This window comes from Procambarus clarkii, chromosome 43, assembly GCF_040958095.1.
Source record: "Procambarus clarkii isolate CNS0578487 chromosome 43, FALCON_Pclarkii_2.0, whole genome shotgun sequence".
NCBI classification, from domain to species: Eukaryota; Metazoa; Arthropoda; class Malacostraca; order Decapoda; family Cambaridae; genus Procambarus; species Procambarus clarkii.
In genome coordinates, this window is record NC_091192.1 from 24,723,258 (window position 1) to 24,743,964 (window position 20,707).

Sequence of the window (20,707 nt, forward strand, 5' to 3'; positions counted from 1 at the left end):
AGAACTCCACCACCACCACCAACACCACCAAGAACTCCACCACCACCACCAACACCACCAAGAACTTCAAGGCCATCGACCTCAATAACAACAACAACATCAACAACCACACTCACCAGAACCAAAACACCCCAAAAGTGTCATTTCATTACTCACAACAACAAATGCATCACCAAATGTTTTCCCAGAAGGAAAGCAGCAATTAAATGCCAAAATAATTTTATAACATCAGCTTGTACACCTGGCTGTGCGTGTTGCACCAAGAAGCACACTACCACCATGACAACCATAACACCAGCTACCAATACGACAAGAAAAATATCAACATCCACCACGAACACAACCACATCAACATCCTCCACATCAACATCCACCACGAATACAACCACATCAACATCCTCCACATCAACATCCACCACGAATACAACCACATCAACATCCACCACGAATACAACCACATCAACATCCTCCACATCAACATCCACCACGAACACAACCACATCAACATCCACAACGACTACAACCAAATCAACATACAAAACGAGAACAACCACATCGACTTCAACAACTACAACTACTACATCGACTTCTACCACGACAAGTACCACATCGATTTCCACCTCAACAACTACCACATCAACATCCACTACGATAACTACCACATCGACTTCTACCACGACAACTACGACATCGATTTTCACCACAAGTTCCACATCTATTTCCACCACGACAGCAACAACATCGACTTCCATTAAGACAAGTACACCATTCACTTCAATCTCGATAAGTACCACTTTGACTTCAACCACAACAAGTACCACTTTGACTTCAACCACAACAAGTACCACTTTGACTTCAACCACAACAAGTACCACTTTGACTTCAACCACAACAAGTACCACTTTGACTTCAACCACGAAAACTACCTCATCTACATCCACCTCGACAACTATCACGTCGAAACCCACCACGAGAACTACTATAACAACATCCACCACGATAACTATGACATCGACTTCGAAAACGACAACTACCGAATCGACATCAACCATGACAACTCGCACATCGACTTCAGCCATGACAACTACCACATCAACTTCAATCACGACAACTACCACATTACAATCCATTATGACAACTACCACATCGACTTCAACCACGACAACTACCACATCATTATCAACCATGACATCTACCACATCGATTTCAACCACGACAATTACCATATCGACGTCAATCACGATAACTACGACAGTAACATCCATCACAATAACTACAACATCAACATCAATCACGACAACTAATACATCGACATCAACCACGATAACTACCACATCAACTTCCATCACAACATCTACTCCGTCAACATCAAACACGACAACTACCACATCATCTTCAACGACGACAACCACCACAACGACTTCAACCACGACAAATATCACATCGATTTCCACCTCAATAACCTCGACCACAACATCCACCACGATAACTACAACATCAACATCCGCCACGACAACTACCACATCAACTATCACCATAACATCTCCCGCATCAACATCCAACACGACAACTGCTACATCGGCTTCAACCACGACAACTACCACATCGACTTTAACTACGACAACTACAACATCGACTTCAACTACGACAACTACAACATCGATTTCAACCACGACAACTACTACGTTGACTTCAACCACGACAAGTTCCACATTCACTTTAACCACGACAACTACGACAGCAACATCCACCACGATAACTTCAACGTCAACATCCTTCAAGACAACTTCCACATCAACGTCTGCCACAACATCTATCGTATCAACATCCACCACGACAACTTCTACATCGACTTCAACCACGACAAGTTCCAAGTCGACTTTCACCACAACAACTTCAACATCGACATCCACCACAAAAACTACCATATCGATCTCCACCACAACATCGATATTCACAACAACACCTACCACATCGACTTCTACCATGAGAAGTACTACATCGACTACTACCATGACAACTATAACTTCGACTTCAACTACCACAATTATAACATCAATTTCAACTACAATAAGTACCACATCGACTTCAGCCACGACAACTACCACATCCACTTTAACCACGCCAACTACAACATCAACATTCACCACGACAACTATATCGACTTCATCAACGACAATTACCAAATCGACTCCCACCACGACAACTTCAACATCTACATCCACCACTACATCGATATCCACCCCATTAACTACCACCACATCTTCTGCATCAACATCCAACACAACAACTACTACATCGACTTCTACCACGACAACTACCATATCGACTTCAACTACTACAACTACCTCATTGAATTTATCGACGACAACTTCCAGATCAACTTCAACCACGACAACTACCGCATCCCCATTCACAATGCCAACTACAACATCAATATCCACCACACCAACTACCACATCAACTTCCACATCAACTATTACCACAACATCTCCATTAACATTCAACACGACAACTGCTATATCGACTTCAATGACGACAACTACCACATCGACTTCAACGACGACATTTACTACAACGACTTCAAACACGAAAACTACCACATCGACTTTAACAACGACAACTACCACATTTATTTCAACAACGACATCTATGATATCGACTTCAACGACGACAACTACGACAACGAGCTTCTCCACGACAACTACCACATCGACTTCAATTACAACTACCACATCGACTTCAATTACGACAACTACAACATCGACATCCATCATGGCAACTACCAAATCGACTCCCACCACAACAACTACAACATCTACATCCACCACTGTAACTACAACATCGATATCCCCTACATCATCTACCATCACAACATCTTCCGCATCAACATACAAGTCGATAACTACTACATCGACTTCAACCACGACAACTACCATATCGACTTCAACTACGACAACTACCTCATTGACTTCATCGACATCAACTATCTCATCGACTTTATCCACGTCAACTACCACATCACCATCCACAATGACAACTACAACATCAATATCCACCACACCAACTACCACATCAACTTCCACACCAACTACCACCACAACATCTTCACCATCAACATCCAACACGACAACTACTAAATCGACTTCAACGACGACAACTACTACATCGACTTCAACCACGAGAACTACGAAATCGAATTTAACGACGAAAACTACCTCACTGACTTCAACGACGATATCTACCACAGCAACATCCACCACGGAGTCTACTCCATCAACATCCAACTCGACAACCACCACATCGACGTCAACCACGACAACTACCACGTCGACTTCAATGACGACAACTACTTCATTGACTTCAACGACGACATCTACCACAACGACTACAACCACAAGATCTTTCACATCGATTTCAAGCGCGACAAGTACCATATTAACTTCAAACACGACAACTACCACATTTGTTTCTACCTCGACACCTATATCATCGACGTCAACAACAACAACTACTACAACTAGTTCATCAATGACAATTACCACATCGAAGTCAACAACGACAACTACTACAACGAGTTTATCCACGACAACTACCAAATCGACCCCAACCATGACAACTACAACATCTACATCCACAATGCCAACTTCAACATTGATATCCACCGCATCAACTACCACATCACCTACCACTACAACATCTTCCGCATCAACATCCAACACGACAACTACCCCAATGATTACAACCACGATAACTATCACATTGACTTCAACCACGAAAACTACCACAGCAACATCCATCACAATATTTACAACATCAGCATCCACTTCGACAACTACCACATCGACTTCTACCACGACATCTGCATCAACATCCACCACGACAACTACCACATCCACTTCAACAACGACAACTACCAATTCGACTTCAACCACAATAAGTATCAAATCGACTTCAATTGCGATAAATACCACATTGAATTCAACCACGACAGCTACCATATCTATTTCAACCACGACAGCTATGACATCGACTTCAACCATGACAACTACTACAACGAATTCATCCACGACAACTACCACATCGACTTCAACCAAGACAACTACCACATCCACTTTAACCACGACAACTACGACAGCAACATTCACCACGATAACTACAACATCAACATTCATCACGACAACTATGTCGACTTCTTCCTCGACAACTACTACATCGACTTCAACAATGAAAAGTACCACATCGACTTCAACCACGACAAATACCACATCAATTTCCACCTCAATAACCTTGACAACAACATCCACTACAATAACTACAACATCAAAATCCACCAGGACAACTACCAGCACAACATCTACCGCATCAGCATCCAACACGACAACTACTTCGACTTCAACAACGACAACTACCACATCGACTTCTACCACGACAAGTACTACATCAACTTCAACGACAACAACTACTACACTGACTTCAATAACTACCAAAAGGACTTCATCCACGACCACTGCCACACCGACTTCAACCACGACAACTACCAAATCGACTCCCACCACGACAACTTCAACATCTACATCCACTACTACATCTACTACATCGATATCCACCACATTAACTACCACCACATCTTCTGCATCAACATCCAACACAACAACTACTACATCGACTTCTACTTCGACAACTACCATATCGATTTCAACTACTACAACTACCTCATTGACTTCATCGACGACAACTTCCAGATCAACTTCAACCACGACAACTACCACATCCCCATTCACAATGCCAACTACAACATCAATATCCACCACATCAACTTCCACATCAACTATCACCACAACATCTTCCCCATTAACATCCAACACGACAACTGCTATATCGACTTTAATGACGACAACTACCACATCGACTTCAACGACGACATTTACTACAACGACTTCAAACACGAAAACTACCACATCGACTTTAACAACGACAACTACCACAGCAACATCCACCACGACATCTACTGCATCAACACCCATCACGACAACTACCACATCGACTTCAACAACGACAACTACCACATTTATTTCAACAACGACATCTATGATATCGACTTCAACAACGACAACTACTACAACGAGCTCATCCACAACAACTACCACATCGACTTCAATTATTACAACTACCATATCGACTTCAACCCCGACAACTACAACATCGATATCCATCATGACAACTACCAAATCGACTCCCTCCACAACAATTACAACATCTACATCCACCACAACAACTACAACATCGATATCCACCACATCAACTACCATCACAACATCTTCTGCATCAACATACAAGACGATAACTACTACATCGACTTCAACCACGACAACTACCATATTGACTTCAACTACGACAACTACCTCATTGACTTCATCGACATCAACTATCTCATCGACTTTATCCATGTCAACTTCCACATCACCATTCACAATGACAACTACAACATCAATATCCACAACATTAACAACCACATCAACTTCCACACCAACTACCACAACAGTATCTTCACCATCAACATCCAACACGACAACTACTAAATCGACTTCAACGACGACAACTACTACATCGACTTCAACAGCAACATCCACCACGAAGTCTACACCATCAACATCCAACTCGACAACCACCTCATCGACGTCAACCACGACAACTACCACGTCGACTTCAATGACGACAACTACTTCATTGACTTCAACGACGACATCTTCCACAACGACTACAACCACAAGATCTTTCACATCGATTTCAACCGCGACAAGTACCATATTAACTTCAAACACAACAACTACCATATCTGTTTCAACCACGACACCTATATCATCGACGTCAACAACGACAACTAATACAACTAGTTCATCAATGACAACTACCACATCGAAGTCAACAACGACAACTACTACAATGTATTCATCCACGACAACTACCAGATCGACTTCAACAACGACAACTACCACAGCAACATCCACCACGATATATACAACACCAGCATCCAACTCGACAACTTCCACATCGACTTCCACAACGACATCTACTGCATCAACATCCACCACGACAACTACTACATCGACTTCAACCGCGACAACTACCACATCGAATTCAACAACGAAAATTACTGCATCTATTTCAACCACAACATCTATGGCATCGACTTCAACCACAACAAACACAACATCGACTTCGACCACGACAGCTCCCTCATTGACGTCAAAGACGACAGCTCCCTCATTGACTTCAAAGACGACATCAGCAACGGCGACGACAACCACAAGAACTATCACATCGACTTCAACCACGACAACTACCACGAAAACATCCAATACGATATTTACAACATCAACATCCACCTCGAAAACTTCTATATCGAATTCCACCACGACATCTACTGCATCAACATCCACGACGACATCTACCACATCCACTTCAACAGCGACAACTACCAATTTGCCTACAACCACAACAAGTACCACATCGACTTCAACTGCGATAAGTACCACATCGAATTCAACCACAACAACTACCACATCTATTTCAACCACAACTATGACATCGACTTCAACCACGACAACTACTACGAGTTCATCCACCACAACTACCACATCGACTTCAATTACGACAACTACAACATCGAAATCCATCATGACAAGTACCACATCTGTTTCCACAACGACAACCACCACATCAATTTCCATAACGATAATTACGACAGCAACATCCACAACGACAACTACCAAATCGACTCCCACCACGATAACTACAAAATCTACATCCACCACATCAAGTACCACCACAACATCTTCCACATCAACATCGAACACGACAACCACTACATCGACTTCAACCACGACAACTACCATATCGGCTTCAACTACGACAACTAACTATTTGACTTCAACTACGACAACAACCACATCACTATCCACAATGCCAACTACAACATTGATATCTACCACATCAACTACCAGATCAACTTCCACATCAATTACCACAACATTTTCCATATCAACATCCTACACGACAACTAATACATCGACTTTAACGACGACAACTACTACACCGACTTCAACCACGACAAATACGACATCAACCACGACAAATACGACATCAACTTCAACCACGACAACTTCCACAGCATCATCCACCACAATATTTACAACATCAACATCCATTTCGACAACTACCATATCGACTTCCACTACGACATCTACTGCATCAACATCCACCAGGAAAACTACCACATCTACTTCAATAACGACAACAACCAATTCAACTACAACCCCAACAAGTACCACATCGACTTCAACCGTGACGCGTACCACATCAAATTCAAGCACGACAACTACCACATCTATGACATCGACTTCAACCACGACAACAACTACAACGAGCTCATCAACGACAACTACCACATCAACTTCAATTACGACAACTACAGTATCGACTTCAACCCCAACTACAACATCGACATCCATCATGACAACTACCACATCGATTTCCACCATGACAACCACCACTTCAATTTCCACAATGACAATTACGACATCAACGTCTACCCAAACAACTACCACATCGACTTCAACGACGAGAAAAACCACATCGAATTTCTCCACGACAATTTCCACAGTGACTACAACCTCGACAACTACCACATCGCCTTCAACAACGACATCTGCTACATCAACATCCACTATGATATCTACAGCATCAACATCCTCCTCGATAACTACCACATCCACTCTAACAACGACAACTACCAATTCGACTACAACCACAACACGTATCACATCGACATCAACCTCGTCAAGTACCACATCAACTTCAACCACGACAACTAACACATCTATTTTAACCACGAAACCTATGGCTTCGACGTCAACAACGACAACTACTAAAACGAATTCATCAACGACAACTACCACATCGATGTCAAGAACGACAACTACTTCAGCGAGTTCATCAATTACAATTACCACATCACCATCCACAATGCCAACTACAACATTGATATCCATCACATCAACTACCACATCACCTACCACTACAACATCTTCCACATCAACATCCAACACAACAACTACTACATCGACTTCAACCACGACAACTACCACAGCAACCTCCACATCGAAAGCTACGACATCAACATCCACTACGACAACTACCAAGTCGACTCCAACAAACACAAGTACCACATCGACTTCAACCAAGACAATTACTACATACATTTCAACCACGACAACTACGACAGCAACATCCACCACGATTACTACAACATCAACATCCACCACGACAACTATCACATCAACTTTCAACACAGCATCTACTGCATCAACATCGACCACGACAACTACTAAATCGACTGCCAAGACAACTCCGATAACTAGGACATCAACTTCAACCAAGACAGCTACCACATCGACTTTATCCACAACTACCACATCGACTTCATCCACGACAATTTCCACATCGACTTTATCCACGACAATTATAACATCGACCACCACAATATATGCTACCACTACGACTTCCACTACAAAAATTTCCTCATCAGTTCCAACTACCACATATCGAACTTCATTGTGCTCATCTGGTTGTTCTTGCTGCAACAAAAAACAAACTATCCCAAGGAAAACAACTATCACAACCTCACCTAAGACAAAAAGTACCACAATACCTACTACCAGAACAACCACCACAACTTCACCTACCACAAAAAGCACCAGATCAACCACCACAACTTCACCTACGACAAAAAGCACCAGAACAACCACCACAACTTCACCTACCACAAAAAGCACCAGAACAACCACCACAACTTCACCTACCACAAAAAGCTCCACAACACCAATTACGACAACAAGCACCTCAACGTCAACTGTCAAATCTCAAACAACTTCCACATCGACTTCAGCAACGAGAACTACCACATCATCTTCCACAACGAAAACTACCACAACGATTTCAATTACGACAAATACCAAACCAAATTTAATCACCATAACTTCCACAAGGACATCATCCACTTCCATATCGACTTCAACAACGACAAGTACGACATCGACTTCAACAACGACAAGTACGACATCGACTTCAACAACGACAAGTACGACATCGACTTCAACAACGACAAGTACGATATCGACTTCAACAACGACAAGTACGATATCGACTTCAACAACGACAAGTACAACATCGACTAGTACTACATCGACTTCAACATCGACAAGTACAACATCAACTAGTACGATATCGACTTCAACATTGACAAGTACAACATCGACTAGTACGACATCGACTTCAACATCGACAAGTACAACATCGACTTGTACGACATCGACTTCAACAACGACAAGTACAACATCGACTTCAACAACAATAAGTACAACATCGACTAGTACGACATCGACAAGTACAACATCAACTAGTACGATATCGACTTCAACATCGACAAGTACAAAATCGACTAGTACGACATCGACTTCAACATCGACAAGTACAACAACGACAAGTACAACATCGACTAGTACGACATCGACTTCAACAACAACAAGTACAACATCGACTTCAACAACGACAAGTACGACATCGACTTCAACAACGACAAGTACGACATCGACTTCAACAACGACAAGTACGACATCGACTTCAACAACGACAAGTACGATATCGACTTCAACAACGACCATATCAACATCGACAAGTACAACATCGACAAGTACAACATCGACTAGTACGATATCGACTTCAACATCGACAAGTAAAACATTGACTTCAAAAACTACAAGTACAACAACGACAAGTACGGCTTCGATTTCAACAACGACAAGTACAACAAAGACAAGTACGACATCGACTTCAACAACGACAAGTACGACATCGACTTCAACAACGACCAGTTCAACATCGACAAGTACAACAACGACAAGTAAAACATCGACTTGTATGACATCGACTTCAACATCGACAAGTAAAACATCGACTTCAAGAACGACAAGTACAACAACGACAAGTAGGGCTTCGACTTCAACAACGACAAGTACAACAACGACAAGTACGATATCGACTTCAACAAAGACTGGTACTGCATCGACTTCAACAACGACAAGTACAGCATTGACTAGTACGACATCGAGTTCAACAACGACAAGAACGACATCGAATTCAACAACGACAAGTACGGCATCGATTTCAACAACGACAAGTACGACATCGACTTCAACATCGACTAGTACGACATCGACTTCAATAACAACAAGTACAACATCGACTTCAACGACGACAAGTACAATATCGACTAGTACGACATCGACTTCAACGACGACATGTACAACATCGACTAGTACGACATCGACATCAACAACGACAAGTACAACATCGACTTCAACAACGACAAGTACGACATCGACTTCAACATCAACAAGTACAACATCGACTAGTACGATGTTGACTTCAACAACGACCAGAACAACATCGACTTCAACAATGACAAGTACAACAACGACAAGTAAGACATCGACTTCTACAATGACAAGTACAACATCGACTAGTACGACATCGACTTCAACATCGACAAGTACGATATCGACTTCACCATCGACAAGTACGATATCGATTTCAACATCGACTAGTACGATATCGACTTCAACATCGACAAGAACGACATCGACTTCAACGACGACACGTACAACACCGATTAGTAAAACATCGAATTCAACAACGACAAGTACAACAACGACAAGTACGACATCGACTTCAACATCGAGAAGTACAACATCGACTAGTATGACATCGACAAGTATGATATCGACTTCAACAACGACAAGTACAAAATCGACTTCAACAACGCCAAGTACAACATCGACTTACACAACGACAAGTATGACATCGACTTCAACAACGACAAGTACGACATCGACTTCAACAACGACAAGTACGACATCGACTTCAACAACGACAAGTACGATATCGACTTCAACAACGACAAGTACGACATTGACTTCATCAACGACAACTACGATATCGACTTCAACAACGACAAGTACGATATCGTCTTCAACCAGGACAAGTACGATATCGACTTCAACAATGACAAGTACAACAACGACAAGTACGACATCGACTTCAACAACGACAAGTACGACATCGACTTCAACAACGACAAGTACGATATCGACTTCAACAACGACAAGTACGACATCGACTTCAACAACGACAAGCACGACATCGACTTCAACAACGACAAGTACGACATCGACTTCAACATCGACTAGTACGACATTGACTTCAACAACGACAAGTACAGCATTGACAAGTACAATATCGACAAGTACGACACCGACTTCAACATTGACAAGTACAACATCGACTAGTACAATATCGACTTCAACACCGACAAGTACAACATTGACTTCAACATCGACTAGTACGACATCGACTTCAACACCGACAAGTACAACATCGACTTCAACATCGACTAGTACGACACCGATTTCAACAACGACAAGTACATCATCGACTAGTACGACATCGACTTCAACATCGACAAGTACAACATTGACAAGTACGATATCGACTTTAACATCGACAAGTACAACATCGACTTCAACAACGATAAGTACGACATCGATTTCAACATCAAGTACAATATCGACTAGTACGACATCGACTTCAACGACGCTAAGTACAATATCGACTAGTACGACATCGACTTCAACATCGACTTCAACAACGACAAGTACAACATCGACTTCAACACCGACAAGTACAACATCGACTTCAACACCGACAAGTACAACATCGACTTCAAAACCGACAAGTACAACATCGACTTCAACACCGACAACAAAAACATCGACTTCAACATCGAATAGTACGACATCGACTTCAACATCGACAAGTACAACATCGACTAGTACGACATCGACTTCAACTTCGACAAGTATAACAACGACAGGTACGATATTGACTTCAACAACGACAAGTACAACATCGACTTCAACAACGACAAGTACAACAATGACTAGTACAACATCGACTTCAACAAGGAAAAGTACGACATCGACTTCAACAACGACAAGTACGATATCGACAAGTACAACAACGACAAGTACGACATCGACTTCAACAACGACAAGTACAACATCAACTAGTACGACATCGACTTCAACATCGACAAGTACAACATCGAGTTCAACAACGACAAGTACAACAACGACAAGTACAACATCGACTTCAACAACGACAAGTACGACAACGACTTCAACAACGACAAGTACAACATCGACTTCAACATCGACAAGTACGACATCGAAAAGTACAATAACGACAAGTATGACATCGATTTCAAGTACGACAAGTACGATAAGTACGACATCGACTTCAACAACGACAAGAACGTCATTGACTTCAACAACGACAAGTACGACATCGACTTCAACAACGAGAAGTAAGACATCGACTTCAACAACGACAAGTACGATATCGACTTCAACAACGACAAGTACGACATCGACTTCAACAACGACAAGTACAATATCTACTAGTACGACATCGACTTCAACATCGACAAGTACAACAACGACAAGTACGATATCGACTACAAGAATGACAAGTACAACATCGACTAGTTCGACATCGACTTCAGCAACAACAATTACGATATCGACTTCAACAACGACAAGTACTATTTCGAGTTCAACCACGACAAGTACGATACCGACTTCAACAACGAGAAGTACAACAACGACAAGTACGACATCGACTTCAACAATGACAAGTACGACATCAACTTCAACAACGAGAAGTACGACATCGACTTCAACATCAACAAGTACAACATCGACTGCTACGAAATTGACATCAACCTCGACAAGTACAACATCGACTAGTACGACATCGACTTCAACATCGACAAATACAACAACGACAAGTACGATATCGACTTCAACAATGACAAGTACGATATCGACTTCAACAACGACAAGTACAACATTGACTAGTACGACAGCGACTTCAACATCGACAAGTACGATATCGACTTCAACATCGACAAGTACGATATCGACTTCAACATCGACAAGTACGATACCGACTTCAACATCGACAAGTACGACAAGTACAACATTGACTAGTACGACATTGACTTCAACATCGACAAGTACAACATCGACTTCAACAACGACAAGTACAACATCGACTTCAACACTGACAAGTACAACATCGACTTCAACACTGACAAGTACAACATCGACTTCAAAATCGACTAGTACAACATCGACTTCAACAACGACAAGTACAACTTCGACAAGTATGACATCGACTTCAACAACGACAAGTACGATATCGACAAGTACAACAACGACAAGTACGACATCGACTTCAACAACGACAAGTACAACATCGACTAGTACGACATCGACTATAACATCGACAAGTACAACATCGAGTTCAACAACGACAAGTACAACAACGACAAGTACAACATCGACTTCAACAACGACAAGTACGACATCGACTTCAACAACGACAAGTACAACATCGACATCAACATCGACAAGTACGACATCGAAATATACAACAACGACAAGTATGACATCGATTTCAAGTACGATAAGTACGACATCGACTTCAACAACGACAAGAACGACATTGACTTCAACAATGACAAGTACGGAATCGACTTCAACAACGAGAAGTAAGACATCGACTTCAACAATGACAAGTACGATATCGACTTCGACAACGACAAGTACGACATCGACTTCAACAACGACAAGTACAATATCTACTAGTACGACATCGACTTCAACATCGACAAGTACAACAACGACAAGTACGATATCGACTTCAAGAATGACAAGTACAACATCGACTAGTTCGACATCGACTTCAGCAACGACAATTACGATATCGACTTCAACAACGACAAGTACTATTTCGAGTTCAACCACGACAAGTACGATATCGACTTCAACAACGAGAAGTACAACAACGACAAGTACGACATCGACTTCAACAACGACAAGTACGACATCAACTTCAACAACGAGAAGTACGACATCGACTTCAACATCAACAAGTACAACATCGACTACTACGAAATTTACTTCAACCTCGACAAGTACAACATCGACTAGTACGACATCGACTTCAACATCGACAAGTACGATATCGACTTCAACAATGACAAGTACGATATCGACTTCAACAACGACAAGTACAACATTGACTAGTACGACAGCGACTTCAACATCGACAAGTAGGATATCGACTTCAACATCGACAAGTACGATACCGACTTCAACATCGACAAGTACGATACCGACTTCAACATCGACAAGTACGACATCGACTTCAACGACAAGTACAACATTGACTAGTACGACATTGACTTCAACATCGACTAGTACAACATCGACTTCAACAACGACAAGTACGACATCGACTTCAACATCGACAAGTACAACATCGACTAGTACGACATCGACTGTAACACCGACAAGTACAACATCGACTTCAACATCGACTAGTACGACATCGACTTCAACAACGACAAGTACAACATCGACTAGTATGACATCGACTTCAATATCGATAAGTACAACATCGACTATTACGATATCGACTTCAACATCGACAAGTACAACATCGACTTCAACACCGACAAGTACGAAATCGAGTTCAACATCGACAAGTACAACATCGACTTCAACAACGACAAATACAACATCGACTCCAACACCGACAAGTACAACATCGACTTCAACATCGAGTAGTACGACATCGACTTCAACATCGACAAGTACAACATCGACTAGTACGACATCGACTTCAACATCGACAAGTATAACAACGACAAGTACGATATCGACTTCAACAACGAGAAGTACAACATCGACTAGTACGACATCGACTTCAACATCGACAAGTACAACATCGATTTCAACAACGTCAAGTACGACATCGACTTCAACATCGACAAGTACAACATCGACATCAACACAGACAAGTACAACATCGACTTCAACATCGAGTAGTACGACATCAACTTCAACATCGACAAGTACAACATCGACTAGTACGACATCGACTTCAACTTCGACAAGTATAACAACGAGAAGTACGATATCGACTTCAACAACGAGAAGTACAACATCGACTTCAACACCAACAAGTACAAGAACGAATGGTACAACATCAACTTCAACAACGACAAGTACGACATTGACTTCAACAACGACAAGTACGGCATCGACAAGTACAACAACGACAAGTACGACATCGGCTTCAACAACGACTATTACGACATCGACTTCAACATCGACAAGTACAACATCGACTAGTACGACATCGACTTCAACATCGACAAGTACAACATCGACTTCAACAACGACAAGTACAACATCGGCTTCAACAACGACAAGTACGACATCGACTTCAACAACGGCAAGTACAACAGCGACTTCAACAACGACAAGTACGACATCGACAAGTACAACAATGACAAGTATGACATCGATTTCAACAACGATTAGTACGACATCGACTTCAACAATGACAAGTACGACATCGACTTCAACAACGACAAGTACGACATCGACTTCAACAACGACAAGTACGATATTGACTTCAACAACGACAAGTACGATATCGACTTTAACAACGACAAGTACGATATCGACTTCAACAACGAAAAATACGACATCGACTTCAACAACGATAAGTATAACATCGACTAGTACGACATCGACTTCAACATCGACAAGTACAACATCGACTAGTACGACATCGACATCAACACCGACAAGTACAACATCGACTAGTACGACATCGACTTCAACATCGACAAGTACAACATCGACTTCAACAACGACAAGTACAACATCGACTTCAACAACGACAAGTACGACATCGACTTCAACAACGGCAAGTACAACAGCGACTTCAACAACCACAAGTTCGACATCGACAAGTACAACAACGACAAGTATGACATCGATTTCAACAACGATAAGTACGACATCGACTTCAGCAATGACAAGTACGACATCGACTTCAACAACGACAAGTACGACATCGACTTCAACAACGACAAGTACGACATCGACTTCAACAATGACAAGTACGATATCGACTTCAACAACGACAAGTACGACATCGACTTCAACAACGACAAGTACGACATCGACTTCAACAACGACAAGTACGACATCAACGTCAACAACGACAAGTATGATATCGACTTCAACAACGTCAAATACGACATCGACTTCGACAACGACAAGTACAACATCGACTAGTACGACATCGACTTCAACATCGACAAGTACGACATTGACTTCAACAACGAAAAGTACGATATTGACTTCAACAACGACAAGTACGAAATCGACTTTAACAACGACAAGTACGATATCGACTTCAACAACGAAAAATACGACATCGACTTCAACAACGATAAGTATAACATCGACTAGTACGACATCGACTTCATCATCGACAAGTACAACATCGACTAGTACGATATCGACTTCAACATCGACAAGTACAACAACGACAAGTACGATATCGACTTCAACAATGACAAGTACAAAATCGACTAGTACGACATCGACTTCAACATCGACAAGTACGATATCGACTTCAACATCGACAAGTACAATATCGACTTTAACATCGACAAGTACGATATCGACTTCAACATCGACAAGTATGATATTGACTTCAACATCGACAAGTACGACATCGACTTCAACGACGACAAGTACAACATCGACAAGTACAACATCGACTTCAACAACGATAAGTACAACATCGACTTCAACACTGACAAGTACAACATCGACTTCAACATCAACTTCAACATCGACTAGTACGACATCGACTTCAACATCGACATGTACAACATCGACTTCAACAATGACAAGTACAACATCGACTTCAACACCGACAAGTACAACATCGACTTCAACACCGACAAGTACAACATCGACTTTAACACCGACAAGTACAACATCGACTTCAACAACGACAAGTACAACATCGACTTTAACAACGAGAAGTACAACATCGTTAAGTATGACATCGATTTCAACATCGACAAGTGCAACATCGACTAGTACGACATCGACTTCAACATCGACAAGTACAACATCGACTAGTACAACATCGACTTCAACACCGACTAGTACGACATCGACTTCAACAACGACAAGTTCAACATCGACTAGTACGACATCGACTTCAATATCGACAAGTACAACATCGACTAGTACGATATCGAATTCAACATCGACAAGCTCAACATCGACTTCAACAACGACAAGTACAACATCGACTTTAACACCGACAAGTACAACATCGACTTCAACAACGACAAGTACAACATCGACTTCAACATCGACAAGTACAACATCGACTAGTACGATATCGACTTCAACATCGACATATACAACATCGACTTCAACAACGACAAGTACAACATCGACTTCAACACCGACAAGTACAACATCGACTTCAACACCGACAAGTACAATATCGACTTCAACACCAACAAGTACAACATCGACTTCAACAACGACAAGTACAATATCGACTTCAACACCGACACGTACAACATCGACTTCAACAACGACAAGTACGATATCGACAAGTACAACAACGACAAGTAGGACATCGACTTCAACAACGACTAGTTCGACATTGACTTCAACATCGACAAGTACAACATCGACTAGTACGACATCGACTTCAAAAACGACAAGTACAACATCGACTAGTACGACATCGACTTCAGCATCGAGAAGTACAACATCGACTTCAACAACGACAAGTACAACAACGACAAGTACAACATTGACTTCAACAACGACAAGTACGACATCGACTTCAACAACGACAAGTACAACATCGACTTCAACATCGACAAGTACGACATTGACAAGTACAACAACGACAAGTATGACATCGATTTCAACAACGATAAGTACGACATCGACTTCAACAACGACAAGTACGACATCGACGTCAACAACGACAAGTACGACATCGACTTCAACAACGACTAGTAAGACATCGACTTCAACAACGACAAGAACGATATCGACTTCAACAACGACAAGTACGACATCGACTTCAACAACAACAAGTACAATATCTACTAGTACGACATCGACTTCAACATCGACAAGTACAATAACGACAAGTATTATATCGACTTTAAGAATGACAAGTACAACATCGACTAGTTCGACATCGACTTCAACAATGACAATTACGATATCGACTTCAACAACGACAAGTACTATATCGAGTTCAACCACGACAAGTACGATATCGACTTCAACAACGATAAGTACAACAACGACAAGTGCGACATCGACTTCAACAACAACAAGTACGACATCGACTTCAACAACGAGACGTACGACATCGACTTCAACATCGACAAGTAAAACATCGACTACTACGAAATTGACTTCAAACTCGACAAGTAGAACATCGACTAGTACGACATCGACTTCAACATCGACAAATACAACAACGACAAGTATGATATCGACTTCAACAACGACAAGTACGACATCGACTTCAACATCGACAAGTACAACATCAACTTCAACAACGACAAGTACAACATCGACTTCAACACCAACAAGTACAACATCGACTTCAACACTGACAAGTACAACATCGACTTCAAAATCGACTAGTACAACATCGACTTCAACAACGACAAGTAAAACATCGACAAGTATGACATCGACTTCAACATCGACAAGTATGACATCGACTTCAACATCGACAAGTACGACATCGACTTCAACATCGACAAGTACAACATCGACTAGTACGACATCGACTTCAACACCGACAAGTACAATATCGACTAGTACGACATCGACTTCAACAACGACAAGTACAACATCGACTAGTACGACATCGACTTCAATATTGATAAGTGCAACATCGACTAGTACGATTTCGACTTCAACATCGACAAGCACAACATCGACTTCAACAACGACAAGTACAACATCGACTTCAACACCGACAAGTACAACATCGATTTCAACATCGACAAGTACAACATCGACTAGTACGAAATCGACTTCAACATCGACAAGTACAACATCGACAAGTACAACATCGACTTCAACAACGAAAAGTACAACATCGACTTCAACCCCGACAAGTACAACATCGACTTCAACACCGACAAGTACAACATCGACTTCAACACCGACAAGTACAACATCGACTTCAACACCGATAAGTACAACATCGACTTCAACATCAAGTACGACATCGACTTCAAGTTCGACAATTATAACAACGACAAGTATGATATCGACTTCAACAACGAGAAGTACAACATCGACTTCAACACCGACAAGTAAAACATCGAAAAGTACAAAATCGACTAGTACGACATCGACTTCAACACCGACAAGTACAACATCGACTAGTACGACATCGACTTCAACATCGACTAGTACGACATCGACTTCAACACCGACTTCAACACCGACTATTACAACATCGACTTCAACAATGACAAGTACAACATCGACTTCAACACCGACAAGTACAACACCGACTTCAACACCGACAAGTACAACATCGAGTTCAACATCGACTAGTACGACATCGACTTCAACATCGACAAGTACAACATCGACTAATACGACATCGACTTCAACTTCGACAAGTACAACAACGACAAGTACGATATTGACTTCAACAACGACAAGTACAACATCGACTTCAACAACGACAAGTACAACATCGACTAGTACGACATCGACTTCAACATCGACAAGTACAACATCGACTTCAACAACGACAAGTACAACATCGGCTTCAACAACGACAAGTACAACATCGACTTCAACAACGGCAAGTACAACAGCGACTTCAACAACGACAAGTACGACATCGACAAGTACAACAATGACAAGTATGACATCGATTTCAACAACGATAAGTACGACATCGACTTCAACAATGACAAGTACGACATCGACTTCAACAACGACAAGTACGACATCGACTTCAGCAACGACAAGTACGACATCGACTTCAACAATGACAAGTACAATATCGACTTCAACAACGACAAGTACAACATCGACTTCAACAACGACAAGTACGACATCGACTTCAACAACGACAAGTACGACATCAACGTCAACAACGACAAGTACGATATCGACTTCAACAACGACAAGTACGACATCGACTTCAACAATGACAAGTACGATATCGACTTCAACAACGACAAGTACGACATCGACTTCAACAACGACAAGTACGACATCGACTTCAACAACGACAAGTACGACATCAACGTCAACAACGACAAGTACGATATCGACTTCAACAATGTCAAATACGACATCGACTTCGACAACGTCAAATATGACATCGACTTCGACAACGACAAGTACAACATCGACTAGTACGACATCGACTTCAACATCGACAAGTATGACATTGACTTCAACAACTAAAGGTACGATATTGACTTCAACAACGACAAGTACGAAATCGACTTTAACAACGACAAGTACGATATCGACTTCAACAACGAAAAATACGACATCGACTTCAACAACGATAAGTATAACATCGACTAGTACGACATCGACTTCAACATCGACAAGTACGA

General features: G+C 41.6%; 4 protein-coding genes across 4 annotated transcripts; 3 read left to right on the plus strand and 1 right to left on the minus strand.

The window, feature by feature from the left end:
• Nucleotides 1-3,339: 3,339 nt before the first annotated feature.
• Nucleotides 3,340-6,923, plus strand: LOC138373703 (probable serine/threonine-protein kinase clkA). Its single transcript, XM_069340061.1, has 3 exons — nt 3,340-3,430; nt 3,553-5,544; nt 5,926-6,923. The coding sequence occupies exons 1-3, from the start codon at nt 3,340-3,342 to the stop codon at nt 6,921-6,923; spliced, it is 3,081 nt and encodes a 1,026-aa protein (XP_069196162.1).
• Nucleotides 6,924-7,052: 129 nt separating this feature from the next.
• On the minus strand, nt 7,053-9,068 carry LOC138373704 (uncharacterized). The gene is made up of 2 exons (XM_069340062.1): nt 9,018-9,068; nt 7,053-8,639 (listed from the first exon to the last, which is right to left on the minus strand). Exons 1-2 carry the CDS (start codon nt 9,066-9,068, stop codon nt 7,053-7,055), a joined length of 1,638 nt encoding a protein of 545 aa, XP_069196163.1.
• A 1,453-nt stretch (nt 9,069-10,521) lies between these two features.
• Nucleotides 10,522-14,174, plus strand: LOC138373705 (probable serine/threonine-protein kinase clkA). Its single transcript, XM_069340063.1, has 6 exons — nt 10,522-10,543; nt 10,668-10,720; nt 10,821-11,173; nt 12,683-12,925; nt 13,046-13,168; nt 13,931-14,174. The coding sequence occupies exons 1-6, from the start codon at nt 10,522-10,524 to the stop codon at nt 14,172-14,174; spliced, it is 1,038 nt and encodes a 345-aa protein (XP_069196164.1).
• Nucleotides 14,175-15,537: 1,363 nt separating this feature from the next.
• On the plus strand, nt 15,538-20,675 carry LOC138373706 (TBC1 domain family member 5 homolog A-like). The gene is made up of 6 exons (XM_069340064.1): nt 15,538-15,544; nt 15,915-16,024; nt 17,913-18,062; nt 18,285-18,487; nt 19,949-20,185; nt 20,552-20,675. The coding sequence occupies exons 1-6, from the start codon at nt 15,538-15,540 to the stop codon at nt 20,673-20,675; spliced, it is 831 nt and encodes a 276-aa protein (XP_069196165.1).
• Nucleotides 20,676-20,707: the final 32 nt, after the last annotated feature.

Coding starts and splice junctions, on each gene's coding strand:
- LOC138373703 (XM_069340061.1), top strand. CDS start 3,340: ATGACGACAACTACTTCATTGACTTCAACGACGACATCTACCACAACG. Junction 3,431..3,552: donor ATCGATTTCAAGCGCGACAA/GTACCATATTAA, acceptor ACCACATCGAAG/TCAACAACGACAACTACTAC. Junction 5,545..5,925: donor CCACACCAACTACCACAACA/GTATCTTCACCA, acceptor ACCACATCGAAG/TCAACAACGACAACTACTAC.
- LOC138373704 (XM_069340062.1), bottom strand. CDS start 9,068: ATGGAAGTGGATGATGTCCTTGTGGAAGTTATGGTGATTAAATTTGGT. Junction 8,640..9,017: donor TGGTGATTAAATTTGGTTTG/GTATTTGTCGTA, acceptor TTTTTGTTGCAG/CAAGAACAACCAGATGAGCA.
- LOC138373705 (XM_069340063.1), top strand. CDS start 10,522: ATGACAAGTACAACAACGACAA. Junction 10,544..10,667: donor GACAAGTACAACAACGACAA/GTAAGACATCGA, acceptor AACATCGACTAG/TACGATATCGACTTCAACAT. Junction 10,721..10,820: donor ATCGACTTCAACGACGACAC/GTACAACACCGA, acceptor AACATCGACTAG/TATGACATCGACAAGTATGA.
- LOC138373706 (XM_069340064.1), top strand. Junction 16,025..17,912: donor GACAAGTACAACAACGACAA/GTATGACATCGA, acceptor AACAACGACAAG/TACGACATCGACTTCAACAA. Junction 18,063..18,284: donor ACGACAAGTACGACATCGAC/GTCAACAACGAC, acceptor AACATCGACTAG/TTCGACATCGACTTCAACAA.